Source organism: Archocentrus centrarchus, chromosome 13 (genome assembly GCF_007364275.1).
Source record: "Archocentrus centrarchus isolate MPI-CPG fArcCen1 chromosome 13, fArcCen1, whole genome shotgun sequence".
Lineage (NCBI taxonomy): Eukaryota > Metazoa > Chordata > Actinopteri > Cichliformes > Cichlidae > Archocentrus > Archocentrus centrarchus.
The window spans coordinates 31678260-31701758 of NC_044358.1; the positions used below are offsets into that span (position 1 = coordinate 31678260).

General features: G+C 43.3%; 2 protein-coding genes across 2 annotated transcripts in view; both read left to right on the forward strand.

The window, feature by feature from the left end:
• The window catches only part of dner (delta/notch-like EGF repeat containing), a 63035-nt gene extending 59262 nt beyond the window's left edge, over nucleotides 1–3773 (forward strand). The window contains exons 9-13 of the mRNA XM_030744474.1: nucleotides 1608–1730; nucleotides 1813–1926; nucleotides 2109–2240; nucleotides 2350–2596; nucleotides 3120–3773. Coding sequence (XP_030600334.1) covers nucleotides 1608–1730; nucleotides 1813–1926; nucleotides 2109–2240; nucleotides 2350–2596; nucleotides 3120–3231 — 728 coding nt within the window. The 3' untranslated portion in view covers nucleotides 3232–3773. The remainder of the gene's footprint in view (nucleotides 1–1607; nucleotides 1731–1812; nucleotides 1927–2108; nucleotides 2241–2349; nucleotides 2597–3119) is intronic.
• Nucleotides 3774–7096: 3323 nt separating this feature from the next.
• The window catches only part of pid1 (phosphotyrosine interaction domain containing 1), a 42983-nt gene continuing 26580 nt past the window's right edge, over nucleotides 7097–23499 (forward strand). Inside the window, exon 1 of the mRNA XM_030745293.1 lies at nucleotides 7097–7236. Coding sequence (XP_030601153.1) covers nucleotides 7207–7236 — 30 coding nt within the window. The 5' untranslated portion in view covers nucleotides 7097–7206. The remainder of the gene's footprint in view (nucleotides 7237–23499) is intronic.

The window sequence follows — 23499 nt, forward strand, 5'->3', positions numbered from 1 at the left end:
TTTGGGGAGCTGATATGTTGAAGGATCTGTCCTCCTGTTTCCTGTAATCCTGCTCACATGAGAGGCTGCCAGCCCACAGAAAGCAGACAGAGTCTTGGAAAGGCACTTGACATTTCGCTGACATTTCACAGAGAGGACCCTAGAGGGTCTAACTGGGCTCCTCATTAATTGCTCTTCTGTCTTTTGCCAAACACACGTTAGCTCTAGCCCAAGGAGGGTTTGTTGATGCTTCAGTCAGTAGTTGCACCCAGCTGAGAGATGCAGTCAAAGTTGGAGAAGAGATAATGAAAATACTCGATCCGTATCTGCAAGTTGTAGCCACAATGTGCAATCAGTAATGGCATGCTGCCTTATATAAACAGCACAGAACACAGAGCTGAAGAGGCACTGATGCTCTGTTATTCATGCGCTGACCATGTTTGTGCTGGTCTCACAGCTGGTGCACAGCTGCCATCCTATGGAAAACACAGTGCACTGCATGTCATTTGACCATCTGGCCAATCGAGCAAAATTCAGGGTTTAGCATGTATTCATTCACCTGTTGGCCAATTAAAAATTCCCTCTAAAGAAATACCGAGGTATGAACTGAAACTATGGTCCAAAAATCGAGGTATAAACCTAACTGTAGTTTTGCAGAATTGTTAAACCTCTAATGATATTGCATTTTGTGTGCTATAGTGTTCGGTTAAGTCAGGTAAACACTTAAAAGGTTTGGATTTCTTTAGTGACACCGGTATAGATGGCAGCTTTCGATCCTGGTGTCAAGTGTGACTGAAAGGTTACAGATTAAAATCTATTAATCTGCCTGGAGCACTGAGAGTAAGAACAGTGACTGAGGAAGGTGTGTGAGAGGAAATTGCTCCATAGTGCCCAGCAGATGAATGTTACAGCTGGTTTGATAGGCTGCCACTGTGTGTATTGTTTTTGAGGTGCTAGTAGAAGGAACCTCTGTTCAGTTATAACCAATGTTGGGCTCATTACTGAAAAAAATAATGTATTGCATCTTACTTCTTAATTATGCCCTGAAGAAATGAATTTGTTATTCTAGAGCCCGACTCATAGAGGATTTATATGGCGAGAGACCAGTACCTGTTGATTTTGAAAATCCAATATATCAACTGGTATTTCATTTTCTTTACATTCTTTCCTTTCCTTTTTTTCCTTTCTTTTTTTTTTTTTTAAATTTCAGGCACACAAAATATAAAGAGATTCTGTAACAATTGTTATCCGTAGTCCCGACTGAGCTATTATGACAATTCAGGTTAAAAATAGTGCCCTCTGGTGGACATATGATGCAACATCACCATTCATAACATGGTTGAAGGGTGTTTCTCCTGCCTCTAGAAAGCTACACTTTGGCAGTTTCCCTGTTAAGAAATGTTTACTCACATGCTCTTAATTCTTTTGCTCAATAAAAATAAAAGTAATGTCTGTATCTCCATTCCTTAAGAGTTGCCATTAATGTGCTTCATTGCAGAAGTATAAACACTTCCTATTTCTTTGTTGCACATAAACACTAGGCTTTCAACAAAACTTGTTATTATTATGTACTCATTTATATAGGATGTAACTTTAGTATGAACTGTATGAATTTGTGTCCCATTAAGGCTACCATGGCTTGTACTGTGAGGAGGAGTACAACGAGTGTCTGTCTGCCCCCTGCCAGAACTATGCCACCTGTAGGGATCTCATCAATGCCTATGAGTGTGTCTGCACACCCCAGTTTGAAGGTATGTGTGTGAATATGTTTTAGACTGCAAAAAGTGTTCCCCAGGGAATTATTAAAAGCGCTTTCTGTATGTGTGCATGCAGGCAGGCACTGTGAAATCTACAAGGACCCATGTCTGAAGATGCGCTGCCAGAATGGAGGCCGCTGTGAAAGTTCAGGACTTAATGCTTCCTGTTCCTGCCCACCTGGATACCTGGGTGAGCACCACTGCCATGATCAGCATGACAACTAACTGCATATTTCTGTGATTATGGCTGGTGATGGAAATCATTGTGACTGTATGGAAAATAAAGTCAGGCTGTGATCCATCAGCCTCAGTTTGGTGTATTGGCTTTATTGCTATAAAAGTAATTTAAAGCCACCTTACCTGTCTGCTCAGGGGAAAAATGTGAGGTTGACATCAACGAGTGCGAGAGCAACCCTTGTCACCATGGAGGCACCTGCATTGACCAATCAAATGGGTTCACCTGTCACTGTCCACCTGGGTGGGTGGGACCCATCTGCGAGATCCGTAAGTCACCCAGTCAGAAAATGTCTCCTCAGCTCTTAATCTAAAATGCAGCACATGTAAAGATGTATGCCGGGGTGTGTGTGTGTGTGCGCGCGCGCGCGCATGTTAGACCTGCAGTGGAAGCCTGCGCACACTGAGGACACCCTGACCAACATGCCACGCCACTCCCTCTACATCATTATTGGAGCTCTGTGCGTGGCCTTCGTCCTCATGCTCATCATCCTCATTGTGGGCATCTGCCGCATCAGCCGCATCGAGTATCAGGGTTCCTCTCGCCACGCCTACCAGGAGTTTTACAATTGCCGCAGCATTGACAGCGAGTTCAGCAATGCTATCGCCTCCATCCGCCATGCCAGGTCAGTGGCAGGATTGTGTAAGCATTTATTTGCTGTGTTTAAGGAGGCGTCTTTATGAGTGGTTTGCATTTAACACACAGCTTCTTGGAAGTCACTTTTGCCATCAGTTGATCAATTCATCCATCCATTTTCTTCTGCTTATCCAATTCAGGGTCACGGGGAGGGGCTAGAGCCTATCCCAACTGTCACAGGGCGAGAGGTCGCCACCCTGTTGCAGGGCTAACATATAGCGACAGACCGCCATGCACACTCACTCACACCGACAGCCAATTTAGAATCACAGATGAACCCCATGCATGTCTTTGGATTGTGGGAGGAAGCTGGAGGACCCACAGAGAACCCACGCAGACACGGGGAGAACATGCAAACTGCACACAGAATGGAAGCTGGTAGATTCAAACCCAGGACCTCCTCGCTGTGAAACAACTAATTACTACCACTAAGTTTCGCAGCTGCTTTGCAAAACAACCTCTTGCATTACAACATTTATAAACATTTGGCTTTTTTTTGGCTTTCCTATTAGATTTGGGAAGAAGTCCAGGCCTGCAATGTATGATGCCACTCCCATCGCCTATGAAGACTACAGTCCTGATGACAAGCCATTGGTTACCCTCATCAAGACAAAGGATTTGTAAAACACAACTGTTTCACCATTACGAGCTGTACACACACACACACGCGCACGCACACAATATCAGTGTATGTCTAAAATAACATCAAAACAAAATTGAATGTAAAGTGGAAAAAAAATCATGGAAAACATAGACTGTAGTTTATAAAGAACAAATTCGATACATCTATTTCCCTGTCCAGGTCCATGATAAGGCTTTATTGTAGCATAAGAGCATTCTTTGCATCACTTAAGTTATTAATGATGACAGGCAACACTACCAGTAATCTCTGCTGTACAATAGAGTGATGACTTTAGTCTGCACCAGACTGTCTGTCTGTAGGTGGGGCCAGCATCCCAGGAGCCCACATTTTTAAGTGTAATCTCAGCAGACAGTGCTGACAACAGTCCTTACAGGTGTTGTAGAAATAGGTGCACTTGTCACAGTATCTTTTTCTATATTTAAAAAAGAATAAAAATCTGCAGTAGGTTGCCTTACTTCATGCATGGTTAGAATTGATGTTCTCTCTGCAATATTTTAAAACCTTTGTACTCGGTTGTTGGTTGTCCCCCCCCCCCCCCCCCCCCCCCCCCATTGCACTTGGATTTCTATCTGTCAAGATTGTGCCAAATGTTTTCTTTGGGTATTTGTGGTTAGTAGACAAAATACATAAATGTATAAAATACTAGTCACAGCCCCCCCCCCCCCCCCCCCCCCCCCCCTTATATTATCTTGTCCTGTTCTTTACATGCAAGTTTCTAAGTGGTGTTTGAATAGTAAAGAAAGTACTGGAGTACTGTGACCCTACCATCCTACTGTATGTTTTTAAGTGATATTTAGGATAATAGGTAGGTATACTTCTCACTGCACAGAAAAATAGTTGGTTCTACTCAGTGTACCTGTTCCTCCCAGTGTACAAATTCACCTCTATTGTTGACAGCATTGATTAGTTTCTGGACGTGAGTTTCTAGTTATCTAGTTATCTAGTCCAGAATATATGTGCTTCTGTGTTCTGCCAGTGGGAAACTTTCTGTCTGTGCAGCTCTGTCGTTCCTCTCAAGGTCAAGCAATGTTTTACCAATAGGCTCAGCTAATCCTACCATTTTTTTCTCTCATTTTAAATAGCGGCAACATGATAGACTATTATCTCTGTTGAATTATGTAAACAATAAAGATTCAAGTGAACATAACTGACTCTCGTGGTGTTCTATGTGTATTGTAACATATGCATCATATCTGGGGCAGGGTGTTTGATTTTTTTTTTTTTTTTTTGCCTTTATTTAACCAGGAAGTCCCACTGAAATCAAATCTCTTTTCCAAAGGGAGACCACCAAAACACAAAACATATTAAAAATGAAACAAATATAACCCTAAATAAAAGGTCTATGACATGCAGAGCTGTTGCCAATCAGATGCTTTCCAGATGGTAAAATCTGACTGTATTTTTCTGCCATTCATGATTCCATCAATTTTGACAAGATCTCCAATACCACTGTCTGAAATGCAGCCCCAAACCATGACAGAGCCCCCACTGGGTTTTACAGATGTCTCTCGCTGTTGTACCTTTCTCCTGACCTTTGAAAATGAGTGAAAAAGCAACCCATGTCCAAAGACAAACTGCAAAAGACCTTCAGAAAGCCTGGAGAACTATTATATGAGACCACCTTAAAAATTACAAGAAAGTCTGCCTCCTTGGAAGTAAAATATAAAGAAATGAGGGGTGACTCAAGACTTTTCCACAGTACCACAGATCCCAAAATGGAACCCTGCAGGACACCTTTCTTAGGTGAGCTCAATTAAATGAGTTTGATTTTAAAGTAAGTTTTGAACCAATTAGCAGTCTTAGGATCAAAACCAGCATTAATATGTTTGTTCACTAGCAATTCATGATCAAATGAATTCAAAAACAGACCCATAAATAAGGCAGTGTAATGCTGTTTTCTGTCCAGGGCACCTATGAGATCATTTGTCACAGCTGTAGCAGCAGTAATGGTACTGTGCCCTTTTCTACAGCTGGAGTGAAGATTTATTATCCTATTAAAAAAAAAAAAGTGTTGTGATACCATTACCAGTGCAATACCTGAAGCTCTTTTACTACTCATACTGAAACAATAATCAGAAATTTGAACATGATTTTCTACCAAATATTGTTCTATTTAAAATAAATAAAACTTTTTTTTCCCCGTTTAACAGAGTAAAACGTGTAATTATTCAGCGAGTGATGGTGTTGCCTGTTTCTTCAATATCAGCACAATGGGGAAAGCCATTTGCATGAATTTAATCAAATGAGCAGTTTAATAATGATGAGGGGACACACCGGGCTACAATAATTAAACTGTTTCCCAAAAACACCGGTTCTGACTATTTGCAGCGTGTGTTTTTCTGTTCCCAAGGTCATGCCCACCAGACTGAGCCATCAGCCGTCGAGCATGCCTTTTATGGAGTGTTGGTAACGTGGACACCCTCAGTGACCTCGGGCTTTATCCAGATGTTTCCCGTGTAAACATCTCTAAATACAGACTGCGACTGTGGAGTCATGTCGTTCCTCACACCTACATAAGATAATGTGTGTTGACGCACATACCCATACGCACTCACACACACTGCAGGAGGACCAGATGTTATTGCTGGCTCTTGTCTTTTCCTGTGGTCTGTTTTTGAGGCTTTGTTGTTGACCTTTGCCCTTTGAATGGTCTGGAGGGTCAGATTGTTCCACATGGTCTTGTCTACTGCTTAAATTTTTCTACTGTCTTTTTTACTGATGGCCTCCACCACTGTGAACTGTGAGCTAAGATGGAAGCAGTTGAGTTGTATGGTTTTCTTTTTCAGGTTTTAACCGATTAAAAAATGTCCAGTGGTTAAATATGTACAAATTTGGCAGCTGCAAAATAAATGAATCCATTTTCCACAAAATAATACCTGATGTTTTTCTTGAATATCTCTTCTAGACTAAGCTTTTAGAGTAACAAGGTCATTCCAAGCAGACTGGAGTTCAATACAGTCAGCTTTTGTTTTGTCGGAGCTTAAGGAGATCAAAATGTGTGGGCAGCATAACATTCCTTGTCCTCAGATGCCTTTGTTAAACTTGGGATTTATGAGACCGGAAGATTTAAACTAACCACGTTTTCATTGCCACTGCCCACTGAAATAACGCTGTTTTTGTTAGGTTTACATACTGTTTCTTTTCATTTAACTGCATTCTTGCACTTCTGGCTTTTTTTGGTCCCAATGACTAATCTTTGGGGGCCTTTAATTCATTTTTGCAAGGAGGCTAAAAATCATTATGGGTGCCTTTTGATGTTCATGTTGCTTTATAGAGCTACATAGGAAAAAAAGGGGGAAGGATGGGGTGTGAGGGACTGGCAAAGAATGTATGTAGATCTGGGGAATGAAGGACTTTCAGACTATAGTAATGATGAGACCTAAATCCACAGGGGAAAAAGCAGTATCGACCACTCCAAGAAGAACAGTGAACCAAAGAAAATGGACTTGGAGAGTTCAAAGATGTAGGGTAGGAGAGTTCAGGGACAAATATATAATGCCGTTCTAATTAAATATTAATAAGCGCAACATGAACATTTTTTGTTACAAGTGAGGAAGCTTGAAAAAAACATGTGAAAGTCTCTATAAAGGATAAAACAGCACGTATACTCTTAGATTAAACTAACAAAATGTCTGGGAGACGGGCCAATCTTAAACGACCCCACTGTATATACTCCTCAGCATCAGGCTGCAGATTTAAGGCAGCAACTGCCTGGACCCTCGATTTCCCACAGCACCTGAAAGCAGCACGAAGCGGCCCCACCATCGACAGCAGGTATCTCCACCTGGTGGCCGATGCGTTAACTACAGTCAGGCGGAGCAACCTATCCTTCATTATCGACCAGTCCAGAGAGAAGGAGGACAGAGAGGCGAGCTGTGAAGGCGAACAGATGTGAACCGGACTACGGGAAGAGAACAAGCTGTAGTAAGGGACGGAGAACCTCTGATTCTGCGAACATGTGGCAACCCGCGTCGGAGCGACTGCAGGTGAGGATATGGGTGCATGTGGGAGGTTTATTGTCGGCAGGGTGGCAGAAATAAACGGTTCAGCCGTGCGAACAGCTACTGAGACTCGCGATGCTGTGTGTGTGTGTGAGTGTGTGTGTGGGCGCGTGCGCGCGCGCGTGTGGTTGCAGCCCAGGGAGAAACGCTACGGTCTGTGACCTGCTACAGATGTTCCGTGTGCGCCATGACGCTTCGCTTGGGTGTCAGCAGGCTTCAAAATGATAGAAACGAGTGTTTAGACTAGCATTTTCTGCTCGTTTGTCTGTCTCTCTCTCTGTGGTTACCTTTTGCTGCTACGTTTCACGTTACGCAAGCTAGGCAGGGGTTGGAGAGGGGGGGCAGCGTGCAACAATTTGTGCCTCCGCTGCATTCCTGTGCAAACTCACCACTGGAGAGCCCTTTTTTTTCCTCCTTCTTCTGTAAAGTCAAAGACACGCACACTGCAGCTGTGTTTGAAATGTCTACGCGTGGCTCAGAGGCCAGCTCGTCTACCTTCATTGAGCGCAGGCCTTCTCCTCCTGTTGTCACTTTATGCTGCCACATCAGGATGCTTAACTCCCGTCTGAAAGCATCCCGTGATCCGCCAGTGTGTTTTTAAACAAACAAACAAACAAAAGCGACGTGTTTAATGACACGTAGTTTTATATCCAGGGGTATCCGTCTGCACCGTCTCCTGCAGACGTAATGTTCTCCAGATGTTGGCCTGTGGACTGCCTGCCAAGTGAACTTGCACAATCCCCTGTCCTGCCCAGGCGTCAAGAAGATGGAATCACGAATTGTTAACACACATCTGCCCTCTGAGTAATTCAAACACGCTGGATCTCGGTCCCGATCCGCTAAATGTGCGGCACAACGTGGCTAATAGATTTCCATCGTTTATAAACTGCTATTGATTCGGCCTCACTGAGCACTCCGCTATGGCTTTTGGATAAACTCAGATGTGGTCATGCTCAACAAGTGTCATAAAGTCAATCTCATACTTTCCATGGCTGGTTGCTCCAGTAAATTTTTAGTAGTGTGCAGCAAGTGAATCATCATTCAGGGCTCTGCCAAACACACTAAAAAGAAAAACGGCCGCATCAAGAGCCACGTGGTACAATTTAAACCTGACTACTTTAGGTAAAGTTATTTTTTTAATTAAGTAATTTATTTACATATCTTAAAGACCTCATAGTTCCTTATTATCCTATTATCCCTCTCAGAGTGCAGACGTGTGGTTCCTAGGGTATTTAAGAGTAGAATGGGAGGCAGAGCCTTCAGCTTTCAGGGCTTTCAGCTTCCTCTTCTGTGAAACTAGCTCCCAGTTTGGATTTGGAAGACAGACTCCCTCTCTACTTTTAATATTAGGCTTTAAACTTTGCATTTTGATCAAGTTTATAGTTAGGGCTGGATCAGCTGACCCTGAAGCACTCCTTAGTTATGCTGCAATAGGCCTAGGCTGCTGTGTGTGTGTGTGTGTGTGTGGGGGGGGGGGGGGGGGGGGGGGTCCTATGATGCACTGAGTGTTTCTTCTTCAGTCACCTCTTTTCAGTTTCTCTGTATTTATACACCACTCTGCATTTTATCATTAGTTAATATTAATCTCTGGCTCTCTTCCACAGTGCGTTTTTTGTCCTGTCCCCCTCCCCCCATCCCCAACTGGTCACGGCAGATGGCTGCCCCTCCCTGAGCCTGGTTCCTTTGGGGGTTTCTTCCTGTTAAAAGGGAGTTTTTCCTTCCCACTGTTGCCCAGTGCTCTGCAGCTGCTGAGTCAACAGAGCATTGGAGACTTTTGCACTATGCAGGTGCATAGTGCAAAAGTTCCTAAACACTTCCACTTTGCAATCATACCACTTACAGCTGATCATGGAATATCTAGGAGGAAGCAAATTTCATGGAATGACTTGTTGCACTGGTCGCGTCCAATTACAGTACCACACTCTTCTTCAGTGGGCTCTTTAGAATGACCCATTCTTTGACGAATGTCTCTAAAGGCAGACTGCGTGGCTAAGTGCTTGATTTTATGCATTTGTGGCAATGGGACTGAACACACTTAAATTCAAAGATTAAGAGGTGTGGGTCAATACATTTGTAGATACACTGTAAAACAGTAGGCAAATCTATTCCACTAGTTTTATACGTTCAAATTAGTTCTCAGGCAGTAAATACAGTCATCAGTATTTTGCCACCTGCTCTAAATGGATTCCTCTGTAAATTTAACATATCAAAGTTGCTATTTTATAACTGCCTGTGGTGGTGCTCATTAAACGAATGACTGAGTAAGCTTAAGTTGTAGTAAAGAAGAAGAAACTCACACTGGGAATGGGAGAGCTAATCAGCTGAGCTAATTTATTATTAACCTTACACCACAGCACTGTGCATATATAGGCAAGTCCTTCTTTCAGTAACTACACAGTTGTTATTGTGGGCAACATACATATTGTAAGGTACTCTGTGATTACTGTTGAAGGGTCTCTGAAGGGGGCTTTCTATAGTCTGAAATATGACCCTGATTAAGTTGAGTTGCATTTTCCGGGAAATGTAGGATCCAGGGATGTGATACTGAACTGCTTGAGGGAACACGTGCGATTAGGGAAATCTTACCTTTGATAACCTGGGCTTAGCTTGCATCAGCTTACCTCCTGGAGACCAGCTGGGGCTGGATGCTGATAAAAGAGTGAGGCATGTTTCAGAATTATGAAACACTCAGTGTTTAAGTTGATGGATGACTTTTTTAGGCGAATATTGTTGAGCAGCCAGGCTGTTCTCTTCTTATGCTGAACAGCATAAATATTGCTCCGTGTATTAGTTAAACAAAAAAAAAAAAAAAAAAAACTGTATAAAAAATAATGAATGACCCTTACAGCAAAAAGTGGTTATTGAACAATAGTAAATACCCACCCATTGCCTGCTTTGTAACCATAGCAACACCATCCTGTAGAGTGGTATCCTTCACCGCTTTTCAGTGGGGGACGGTGGGGTTTGTAGAGTTTAAGATCTCTCTTAGTTACTTTACTGTTGCTTATTATCTTGTGTTTGGTTGTTTTTGTTATTCACATCTGTCCATATTATTCTCACTTTTGTTGTCCTATGTTGCCATAGCAACATGTGATGTCTTGCTGCTTTTTTTTTTGTCTCGCACCCAGTTGAGGAGAGGAGGGGGGGGGTAAAAGAAATGCGTGGATGTGTGCGGTTGAGGAGATACATGTCGTGTCGTGGCAAGAGTTACTGTGTGTGTTGCCTCCCTGTTTTTCTCTCCCTCCGTTTGCCCTTTCTACCTCTTGCTGACCACCATCCCTCAGCCAGTTTTGGGAGGGGGGCGGTCTTTCCTCCCCAGCCAGAGGCCACATTGGTTCACTGACAGATTGCACAACATGCAGTGGTCTAGGAACAACTATGTGCGTGGATGCACGCTCATATGCAGTTTAGGAGGCAGGTTACAAGCCTGCACACATGCTCAGCAACACGTTTCCTTTGTGAATATCCCTAAACCTACCAGACATGCTATTTTCCACTGTCAGCAGCTCTTTTTTTAAACCACGGTTTTAACTTCTGACACTTTTAAACTTTACTGTGTGTGACTCTGACAAACAGGGCTGAGCAGATGCAAAGATGTTGACCTGACAGTGCAGAAACAGCAGACCGCAGTCAAATCAAATCAGACTTGTGCTCTGTCTTTACGTCTTTAGTTGTTACCGTGGTCATCTCTGTCTCCTTTATTCGTTTGTTTGTGTGTCTCTCTGTTTGTTTGAGCTTGCTTTGGAGCCACAGTTATGTTATAGGGAGTTGGTGACACAGAGAAACTGGACAAAATTCCCAAAGATCCCCTCAACAGTTTTTTTTCTCATCGAGAAGACGGTTCCTCCTTGTGGCACAATTGGATTTTACCTCACTGATTAGACTATTCGTATATAATGAAAAATATTTATAAAAATATAAATAAAGGTTTTGAATCTGACAAAGTTGAATATTTCATACTAGTCAAAATGGATCTGTCTCACTGTGTTTATTGTTCTTTTACTTTGATTTATTTTTGTCTGTTTGAATGCTAGCATAGATCAGTAGTTTCCAGTGTTTTTCAGTTGATGTACCTGTTTTTTAGCCCTCTTAGTTGAACCCCTTCATCAGGACCAAATAATGTTCAAATATGTTAATTTAAAGTACTTTCATACTGGATTTCATCTGCTTTCAATTTACATTTATTCATAGTGATTACATTTAGCTTGTCAGCTATGATTGGCTAACTGTTCAAAACACCCATAACTATTATCTTACCATTTCATTTATCTGCTGCTTTTATCTGTTACTCTGTTTAACAGACGTCATTACCTTTACTAAGCAGGTTTAGCATTTTATTGAGGTTTTGCTGATGCGGGATCAGTAACCGCCAGACATTAAGTTGTTTACCATTTTGGATGTGTGACAATCATGGCGACAATGTAGGACCCGATCAAGGCCCCAGTCAGACAGGCCTAGAGACCAGTCAGTGGCAACCACCAGTTGTGAGGGAAAGAAATATGTATTCGCCAACTAGTTTGCAAAACCCTCCTGATTGCTTTGGTCACTAGCGTATTGCAGCAGTCATTGTTTGGATGGAAATGGTGGAGTCGTCTACAGACTCTGTCCAGCTACTCTCCAAGCTGTAGTAAAATTTTGCTACTGCTTGGGTAATAGTTAGCGATTATTTGCAGACAAAGATGAAAACTACTGGCAACTATGACAATCTGCTGGCAACCAAAGTAATCACTAGGTTTTTGGTGTAACCAGTTTGACTCAGTGACAGTCAGCAACGTCCAGGAACCACTGCCAACCAGTTGGGGAATACACATTTTTCCTGAACAACCAGTGGTTGTATAACATCCAACATGGCGGACAAATCTTGTGCAAAGTGCATGTGATGTCACGTGAGAAGCCTCAATACAGATTAGCTCAATTTTTCCACTAGCTGCCATACATTTATCTAGCCATTTTGGCTGTTTATCTGTATTGTAAGCTAGCCATACTGTTAGCTAATAGTTAAAGTGTTTATCTGTCTTCACATTTAGCAAGTCGTTTTAATAGTGTAGAACGGCACGGTGGTGAAGTGGTTAGCAGTGTCACTTAACAACATAAGGGTTTCTTCTGGGTGAAGCTCTGTGTATGTTCTTCCTTTGCCTGTGTGCGTTCTCTCTGTGTACTTTGGCTTCCTCCCACAGTCCAAAGACATGCAATTACTGGGGTGAGGTTAAATGGTGATTCTAAATTGCCCATAGGTGTGAACGTGAGAGACTTACATGTTAAGTGTAATTTATACTTAGGCTCTACCTAAATTGTCTGCCAATCATGTAGCCTATGCAAGTGGCCATTGCCGGCATTTATGCCTGCGTGGGCTGTGTTGATGGCGATGCATGGGTGTAGATCTCCATAGCATTGTGACTTGAAATTACATTAAAGCCAGACAACAAATATATATTATAAAAGAGCTAAGTTCCTGGTAGAGGTGAAAAAAAATTGCAGAGTGAGTTTCTTGATTTCATCAAACTAGTCAAGTAAGCAATGATCTGTTAAATTATTGTCACATGTATCCTTCACTTCATTTTTGGCATTTTATTTTATAATGTGGAGAAAATTAATCAGAAAAGGAACTGATGAAAAAAAAAATCAAGTGCATCCTTAGAAATTTTTTGTTTAAAAAAGCATTTGGTCAGCAGTGTCTGAGTCAACTCATTGGCTGTAACGTGCGTGAATCAAAGGTGTAGCACATACATATAATATACAGCTCTGTAACGGCTATTGTGACTTATCAAAAGCCAGTTAGTGTCTGTGATGCTTGACCAATGGAACAGCTGACAGACTGTAAACCGTACACAGATTTCCACCTCACTGTAGCAGAATAACGCACAATGAACATTAAAGTGCTCGTAATCCTGACAGTGAGGAGTGTTTTTCATCATTAGCAAGTCCCGTTTATGTCCCCTGGTTCTGCGTAGACTCTTTTAAGACTTCGCAGTGGGTTCACTGTTTACGTCAAACACTTGTTGATGTTTTTACTGCCAGCCAGAGAGTCTCCTTCAGGCTCTGAGGTTAGAGTGCTATAATACCCACTTCCTCCTACAGAAGTAAAAGACCAATCACAACCTTCTGATCATTGACTTTCTCCCTCCTACACGCCTTGGTGCTCCAATCGTGATTGAGAAAAACAGTTTTTCTGCCATGTGCAGACCTCCCACAGTCCACTGGAGGTTGAGCTCATTCAGGCAAATTTCCTCTCGTAAACTGTCCCAGGATCAGAGGGGGAGGTTGTAAACACACAGAGGGACAGCTTGGATGCACTGCCCAGTTTTTTTGCTTTTTTTCTACCATGCAGGAACTGGAGAGGCGCATCCTACTCTTGGCTTTCGGAAGTAACTGCCACCACATGCTGCTCTACCTGTAGACCGCGGCGTCGTCCTTTAATAAGTTTACAGGAAGGACATGTTTGTGTGTAAAAGAGGTGTCTGAGGGACAAACAAGGGCATGATGGAGGTGGTTTCCAACTCAGAGTTGCGTAAGGTTTAAGCCTCAAGTCAGTGTTTGCGAAAGACTAGGTTCACTGGCTGATTGTGTTTTGAGGAGCAGATTCATTTAATGTGTAACTCCAGCTCATATCCGGTCTGCCCACAAGAGCAAAACATTTATATTTTTTTTCCTCCCACACTGACAAAATATTTCTGTATAGATTATTGTCTTTTGGGGTTTCATGCCTTGAAAGGAACACTTGGGAGTTTCTGGCCACTAGCAGCGCTATTTATGTGTGTGGTGTTTCTGACTGGCTGTTGGGACCTCTGCTAATGTGTGGCATTTACGAAACAACAGAACTGTGTAGGTGAAGGCCTTGCTACATCTTCTGTGATGAAAAGAAAGAAAGAAAGAAAGAGAAAGACACACAAGAGAGTGGGGATTTTATTTCCCCACTTTGGTCATGAAGAAAATGAGGCAAATCACAGTTAACATAGAGCACAGCTAGCCTCGGGGCAAAATTATTAAAGGCCTGACTCAGAGTATCAGTAAGCTCGGACGCTATTGGTACTACGTTCTGTACTGGAAAAAAATAGACATCACATTGACTATTGGTTAAAAGTTATCGTTCATTAATCTAAGATCCATTTTTTTCTATTCTTTCACTGTGTATCTCTCTCAGCCCGGATGTGAGATGCTTTGTGAAGATGGTGGAGAGAATAAAGTTAAATAGAGTCGGTGCTGACAGTGCTCATTGCTACAAATGCAACACGGAAACACGAGCAATCTGTCAAAACATTTAGGAAAACGCCTAACTTGTAGTTAATCTGTCATATGCTAGCAGCCTGGCGCACACATGCAATTATCTAAATTATTGGTTATCTTATCTAAAATATGAATGTGCTTTAGCGATTAAAGTGACTGTTAGCAAGTTGACTGTTATGGGTGTGTGCATTCAGTCTGAGATGGTCAAAATATCATCTGAACTGTCGTTTCCAATTCACAATCCCAAACTCCCAGTTTTAGCTTCGGATCACTTGATTTGGAGGCTGCAGTAAATGTTGTCAGAAAAAATCTTTACCAGTTCAAGGTGGAGGTTTTATTTCTTACATACATATTTTGAGCATTCTGGACAAATCATACTTGACAAAATCATGTATGATTTGATACAATCTTAATTCTACTCTTAATTTAATGCTATTCTTAACTCCATAAAGTACAGATAAGAATACTGTTAAAGTACCGGACCAATAAGCAGTATTGCTCAGAGTAGTAGTACCATTAATAACTATTCCTAGTTTGGAGGAGCATAAATGAAGCTAAATAAGTCCAATTTAATCTAAAAAACATTCAACCAACAAACAGCTCCTCCCTTTTCTACATCCTCTAGCTGTCTTTAATGTTCTTCAACGTAGCGACTAGAGCTCGACTGATTTATCAGCAGGTCGATGTTAGCTATTTGCCAATGTGTCCATATCACCTTTTGTAACAGCTGATAAATTAAAATTTTAAAGTAAAGAAGGGCTAAATACTCTTCTGCCACGTTATGGGTGTTGGCGTTGCATAGTTTGTCCACCAGAGGGCACTGCAACTTCCCAATTAGCAACACTTCAGGGTTCTAGCCAGCGGTTGATCGCCCCACACTGCGCCATGCTGAGGTCGTCTTGCGCTGGGCTGTGAATTTCACCGGTTCACTATCGGAACTGCTCTATCACTGCAATTAGCAAGCAGGCGCACACCCCACACGCTCTGCACATGCCACCCTGTCGCTGATACCAGACTGACTTTTTTTTTGTCCCTCTGGCTAGATTGCTGTATTGTAGGATTATTTCACTGCAATCTACCACTGGGCACAGCCAGTTTCGTTCACAGTGTGCACGGGCGATCTCGCGACGGTCCTGTTCACGCTTGATTTTGCGGGGCAAAATAGTGACCAGCGTGAAACCGAGGGCTTCCTATTAAACACAAAATCCCAGGAGCTTGTCTTGTTTCTTGTCTTTGTAGACTCAAGGGGATAACAAACGTGTTGCTTAAGGATTGTTTATTAACGATAGCTGCAGGTCAATGAGCATTTTATTTTCAGAGCATTGTACCAGACTGGAGTGATCCACACTCCCTACTGTCATCAAGTCACATGGTTCAATCCATACCTGCCAAGTCTCCCGTTTTGGAAACTCCTGTATTTTACCCCTCTGTCCCGCCGTCCTTCTGTACTAGTATTTTCCCGTAAATTTCCCGTATTTTAATATAATAGTTTTTAAAAAAGCATTCCTGTGCCTCTCCAAACTGAATTCTGCCACTAGCCTCACGAGAACTACCACCTGCAGTAGCCTGGGTGGTATTCTAACATTAAACAATATGGGACAAAACTGATTTGTGTAATGTGGGTCTGGGCAAAGCATTATTTCATAAAGTTCATTTGTAGTTCTAAATATATTTAGGGTGTTTTTTCTTCACTTTTTTTTTCCTCTCCAAAGATGTTATTCCTCTCTCCTGCAGCCAAAAAAACTGGACCACATCTGGCCTAATGATTGGTGTATTCCTTAATCAGAAGGTTTTATTGCCATATGGGTGAACAGGTTCACAACATTAGGAAATTGCTGCGGTACTTCGTGCTTACATAAAAACAAGTAAGTATAAAAATTATAACACAATATTAGAATAGATAGAATAGAATATTAGAATAATTACGATAAGTCATAATATTTACTGCAAAGCAGAAACCAGATGAATGCTAAAGTGACATAATAAAGTGACTGTAAAGATAAAAGAATGTAAACTATAGTCCAGTAATATGTACATGACAGTGCAGTGATCAGTGCAAACAGACAGGTGCATAAACATAGGGTCATCAGCGTTTGTGGAGGGTGGTGGTAACAGTCTTAGGGTTATTGTTCATGAGTCCAACAGCAGAGGGGAAGAAACTGTTCTTAAGGCGGGAGGTTCTGGTCCAAATGGACCGTAGCCTCCTGCATGAGGGGAGAGGGTCAAAAAGTCTGTGCCCAGGGTGAGAGTGGTCGGCTGTGATCCGACCTGCACGCCCCAGTGTCCTGGAGAGATGGGAGGTTGCAGCCAATCACCTTCTCAGCAGAGTGCACAACGCGCTGTAGTCTCTGTTTGTCCCTAGTGGTGGCTCCAGCGTACCACACAGTGATGGAGGAGGTAAGGACAGACTCGATGATGGCAGTATAGAACTGCACCATGGTCCTTACTGGCAAGTTGAATTTCTTCAACTGCCGCAGGAAGTACATTTTTTTTTTTTTTTTTTTTTTTTTTTGCTTCCGGCGCCGCGCGAGCAGGCAGCCAGTTTCAGCAGCTCCGCACTCATTCCGTGTTTTTTCTCATTTTGTTTAGTATTAGATGTGTTTTTGAGTTTCTGTATCTTCTGCTCTTTTTCCTCATGATGGAGCAGACTTTTTTCTGGAAAACTTAGTTTTTGTTTTTTACCCTTTTTATGGTGTTTATGTTTGGAGACTGCGAGAGTGGCCATGCTCCTATTGTTTACTCTCGGGACCAGCTGATCTCCATCGGGCGCTCCGCTGTGCCTACTCCTGCAGAACGACCTGATATTCCCCGCGAACTGAGAAGGAAGAGACGCGGGAGACGTGCGGGCATAGGTTGTCGTTGCCAGAGGAGAAGGTACAGGCCCGTCATCCCGTCCATCATCATGGGAAACGTGAGATCTCTTCCCAACAAAGTGGACGAGCTGGCGGCGCTAACGCGACATCAAAGGAGCTACCGGGAGAGTAGCCTCATGTGCCTGACGGAGACGTTGCTAACCGAGCTAACCCCGGACTCACACATAAACATGGACGGCTTTCGTTTGATCCGTGCCGACAGAACCAAGGAGAGTGGTAAGAAGAGGGGCGGGGGTCTGGCTGTGTTTGTGAACGATAAATGGTGCAACTCCAGACATCTAACCATCAAAGAGATGCTCTGCAGTAAGGACATTGAACTGCTCGCTGTTAGCTTGAGGCCGTACTATCTTCCTCGGGAGTTTTCACATGTTATTGTGATAACTGTGTATGTGCCGCCCTCTGCTAACGCTGCTGCAGCCTGCGATGTCCTCCATGCTACTACCAGCAGACTCCAAACACAGCACCCACAGGCCCTCTTTCTGATCTCAGGGGACTTTAACCACGTCTCCCTGTCCTCCACTCTCCCCACCTTCACCCAGTATGTCACCTGCCACACCAGGAATACCAACACACTGGATCTACTGTATGCCAACATCAAGGAGGCATACAGCTCATCACCTCTGCCTCCCCTGGGGGGCTCAGATCACAACCTGGTTCATCTCCAGCCTGTGTACAAACCCTTGGTACACAGAGAACCAGTTGTGACACACACAGTGAAGAAATGGTCTGAGGAGACTGAAGAAGCTCTGAGAGACTGCTTTAGCTCCACTGTGTGGGAAGAGCTTTGTGCCCCTCATGGGGAGGACATCGACAGCATCACGGACTGCATCACTGATTACATCAATTTCTGCGTGGAAAACACTGTGCCCACCAGGAGGGTACGGTGTTTTTCAAACAACAAACCCTGGATCAACTCCGAAATAAAGGCTCTCCTGAAGGAGAAGAAGAGAGCCTTTAGATCAGGAAATAAGGAGGAGCTGAGAGCCGTGCAGAAGGATCTGAGAAGGAAAATCAGGGATGGAAAAAACATCTACAGGAAGAAGATGGAGGACCAGCTACAGCAGAGCAACATCAGTGGGGTTTGGAGGAGTTTGAACTCAATTTCAGGCCACAAACCAAGCCCTAGGATTGTGGGAGACTTAGAGTGGGTGAACAACCTGAACCAGTTCTTTAACAGGTTTGACCAGCCACCCACCCCTCCCCCAGCCCAGTCCCCCCTGCTGTCAGCCCCACCATCTTTAATGACTGCCAACCTTTCTTCTTCTTGGGACCTCACACCTCTCAGCTCTCAGCCATTACCAACCCCCTTCACTTCTGAGGACTCCATCTCACAACCCCCATCCCCCACCTCCATCTTGTCCCTCTCAACTCATCATGTGAGGAAGGAGCTACGTAAAATCAAGGTGCGAAAGGCTGCTGGTCCAGACGGCATCAGCTCCAGGCTCCTGAGGTGCTGCGCAGATCAGCTGTGTGGCATCATGGGATACATGTTCAACCTGAGCTTGAAGCTGGGGAAAGTACCACAACTGTGGAAGACCTCCTGTGTGGTACCGGTACCAAAGACCAAACATCCAAAGGATCTTAGCAGCTACAGGCCGGTAGCCCTGACATCGCATCTAATGAAGACCCTCGAGAGGCTGGTCCTCAACCATCTACGCCTCATGGTGTCGTCTTCGTTGGACCCGCTGCAGTTCGCCTACCGGCCTGGCATCGGGGTGGATGACGCCATCATCTACCTCCTGCACCGAGCTCTGACCCACCTGGAGAAGCCTGGAAGCACTGTGAGGATCATGTTCTTTGATTTCTCCAGTGCTTTTAACACCATCCAGCCAGGACTTCTGAGAGACAAGCTGGAACTGTCAGGAGTGGACCACCACATCTCCGAGTGGATACTGGACTACCTCACTGACCGCCCACAGTACGTGAGGACACATGGCTGTGTCTCTGACAGGCTGGTCTGCAGTACGGGGGCCCCACAGGGAACTGTGCTGGCACCGTTCCTCTTCACCCTCTACACTGCAGACTTCTCCATCAACTCCCCACGCTGCCATCTGCAGAAGTTCTCTGACGACTCTGCCATAGTTGGCCTCATCACAGGTGAGGATGACTCAGAGTACAGACAGTGGACTCAGGACTTTGTGGACTGGTGCCAGCGGAACCACCTCCTGATAAACGCCGCTAAAACCAAGGAGCTGGTGGTGGATTTCCGCAGGCGCAGACCCACCACACGGACACCGGTGAACATCCAGGGAGTGGACATTGAGATAGTGGACTCTTATAAGTACCTGGGTGTTCACCTAAACAATAAACTGGACTGGACTCATAACACTGATGCGCTCTACAGGAAGGTTCAGAGCAGACTCTACCTGCTGAGAAGGCTGAGGTCTTTTGGAGTGCAGGGGACACTCCTGAAGACCTTCTATGACTCTGTGGTGGCATCAGCCATCTTCTATGCAGCAGTATGTTGGAGCAGCAGCTTGTCTACAGCTGAGAGGAAGAGGATAGACAAGCTCATCAGGAAAGCCAGCTCTGTCCTAGGATGTCCTCTCGACTCAGTGCAGGTGGTGGGAGACAGAAGGACTCTGACCAAAATAACATCACTGATGGACTAGGTCTCCCATCCCATGCATGAAACTGTTGCTGAGCTGGAGAGCTCCTTCAGTGACAGACTGCTGCATCCTAAATGCACAAAGGAGCGTTATCGTAGATCCTTCCTCCCAGCAGCTGTAAGACTTTATAATCATCACTGCTCCCAACAAAAACCACAATAACCTACACAATGTAGGATAATATATAATATACTGTAAATAGTCCGGCCTGTTAAGGTTCAACACACAGGCACATCATGTACATTGTATATAGTGTTATTATTAGTAGTATTAAGGTTAATCTTGTTTGTTGATTTTATATATATTTATATTCTTTTCTTAATAGTGTGAATTATTATATTTTTACTTATATTTATAATAACTGCGGCTGCTGTTACACCCAAATTTCCCCTCTGTGGGACAATAAAGGCTGTTTCTTCTTCTTCTTCTTCTTCTTCTACATCCTCTGCTGGGCCTTTTTGACAACAGAGGTGATGTGGGCTCCCACTAAAAAAAAAAAAGTGCTACACAATAGTACAGAATAGCAAACAATGATGTCCTCTTTTCTTGTTCTTTATCAACACCACACACATGTTGAGCAGCTGGTACACTGCTGTCTCTGCTCTTTCTGCAGGCTCTACATGTGTGTTGGAGTCTGTGGATGCCGATGTGTATGTCACAGAGTAATGTTGACTCATATGGTCTTGAGGTCTTGTGTTACAAGACTTCTAACCATACTTAACATAACTAACCACACTTGGTTGATTTCTTGGGATGAGCCAGTAGCCATTGTGTATCCAGGGGGTGGCTTTTTATCATACTTTTGGACAAGGACATTGATCTGCAGGGCTTCTTCTTAATATTATTTCCATCTGTTTTGTACACTTTTGTCATAATTCCATCCCCATAGCCCTGGCTTTATGTGTCTCAGTGGGTGTGCTCAAGTGCCTGTTTTCACCCTGTTATTCAGTGACTCACCATGATATTGACCTGAGAGCCTCTTTTCTCTTAGAATGCTTCCTCAGAGGGCCAAAAGTTTAACTTACCATCTGTGATCTGTTAAGCTCATCACTGTAGGAGGCAAAATGCACTCCCCAAAACCTGTCTGGAGACTTGATTTCTTGTGGTTGGGACTGTTCAAGTCTTAAATTTGCATATTTTAAAATGCACAATTCCAAATCATTCAGTAGCAGGGACTCTTTAAGAAATCAGCATGTCCACTTGTCTTGATGGCACTTCAGTAGTAATCAGAGACACCCTTGGACAGCAGTCATATAGAATTTGTTGGCAGTTTGACTAAGATCCAGATGTTAAGATTCAAGTACACTTTACTAGTAACAGGTTGGACCCTTGGACCCTTCAGAACTGCTTTAATTCTTTGTGGCACAGATGTAACAAAGTGGTGGAAACGTTCCTCAGAAACTTTGGTCCATATTGGCATGATAGCATCACACAGTTTGTTGGCTGCACAGCCATGATGTGAATCTCCTCTTCCCCCTCATCCCACATGCTCTGTTGGATTGCGATCTGGTGACTGTGGAGGCTATTTGACTACAGTGAACTCATTGTCATGTTCCAGAAACCAGTTTGAGATGAGCTTTGTGACATGGTGCATTATCCTGCTGGAAGCAGCCATCAGAAGATGGGTACATTGCAGTCAAGAGATGGACATGGTCAGCAACACTATATGGGTAGGCTGTGGTGTTTGAATGAGTTGGTTCTAAGGGGCCCAACGTGTGCCAAAAAACATCCTCCACACCATTACACCACCACCATCAGCCTGAATTATTGATACAAGGCAAGATGGATGATCCATCCTGATTTGTATCAATGCTTTTATGGTGTTTATACCAAATTCCTAGCTGACAGAAGTGGCACCCAGTGTGGTCTTCTGCTGCTGTAGTTCTGCTTAAAGATTCGATATGTAGTGCATTCAGAGATACTCTCCTGCATACCTTGGCTGTAACAAGTTGTTATTAGAGTTATTTTTGCCTCCCTATCATCTTAAAGCCAAGTCTGGGCAATCCCCTCTGACCTCTGGCATCAACAAGGCATTTTTACCCAGAGGTTCCTCTTTTTTGGACTGTTTTCTGTAAACCTTAGAGATAGTTGTGTGGGGAAAATCCCAGTAGATCAGCAGTTTCTGAAATACTCAGACCAGCCACTCTGCTGCATTCAGTCACTTATATAACCTTTCTTCCTCATTCTGATGCTCAGTTTGAACTTCAGCAGGTTTTCTCGACCATGTCTACATGCCTAAATGCACTGAGTTGCGGCCATGTGATTGGCTGATTAGATATTTTTTGAACAGGTGCACCTAACAAAGGTTTACCAAACCAACCTTGTGAACAGATAGGATTGGACATCACAGTTTAAAAACCAACACTGTCTTATTGTGTGTGAATCAGTGAATGCAACAGCCATTGGTCATCCATCATATTTTAACACTACTAATTTTTAGTAGTTCCACAGGGCAAAAGGTTAATATTGTGAGCTAAAGCTGGTTGGAATCACTCATTATAGGTAAATGCATACCGTACAGGCTCTGAGAGCAGGAAAGTATAAATGACTGAATTGTAGGAGTCGTTGCAGTCTTCGGTCCCTTTTTGTTGTAATGTCTTTGCTCTATAAAGACGCATTAACCCCTTAACTGGCAGCAAATAAAATCACCTGAAACAACTATATAACACCCTCTGGTTATTATTGGCTCTGAACAACCCATTTCATAGCCTATTAATCGGCTGCGTCTGGTCCGCGGGCCGAATGAAGTGCATTTATATGGCAGGCTAGACCCGCCCATTTTGACTGACACCTCATTCGGCCAATCATGTTAAGAAATGGGTTTCCCAGAGCCAATAATACTCAGAGGGCGTCACGTAGCTTTGTCAGGTGATTTGGTGCAGCCAGTTACATGATTGGCCGAATGACGTGTCAATAAAAATGGGAGGGTCTAGCCTGCCATATAAAAGGGACTACAAACGGCCCGTCACCGGGCCCTTGCCAGTTAAGGGGCTACCTATATATTTACTGGCAGTACTGTGACGGTGTTGATGCTTTTTAACATTAAAATAATAACACTAAATGTGAACCTTTGCAGTGATGAAGGTAAGTGTCATAACTCACCTTCAAAAGACCAAATAATTTCACGAGATTAAAGATTACAATGAGCACTTAATAAGGCATGAACTATAAATGGCAACTGAAAACCCAAAGTTATTTATAGGAAAAAGTCACATAATCATATAATAAATCGTGTGCTTCAGGGATTTCTTCCAAATATTCACTATGAAAATTTATATGCACTCTCTCATTTTTCACTAATGCTTTAAATCTGGTGCTCCAGGGATACACTACTAACAAGTTTCATACCGTGCTGCCACGCCATCTTCATACTATCGTATATCTTAGCACAATGACAAGTAAAAATGTGTTTCTTTTCCTAAAATGGCAAAATAGGAAGCAGTAAAGTTGCTGTGCCTATGAATCTATGAATTTTTTGGAAGCCATGGCCGCTGTGTACTCTAGAACAAGCAGATGGAGTGAATGTGGGTTATCTTTCAGAA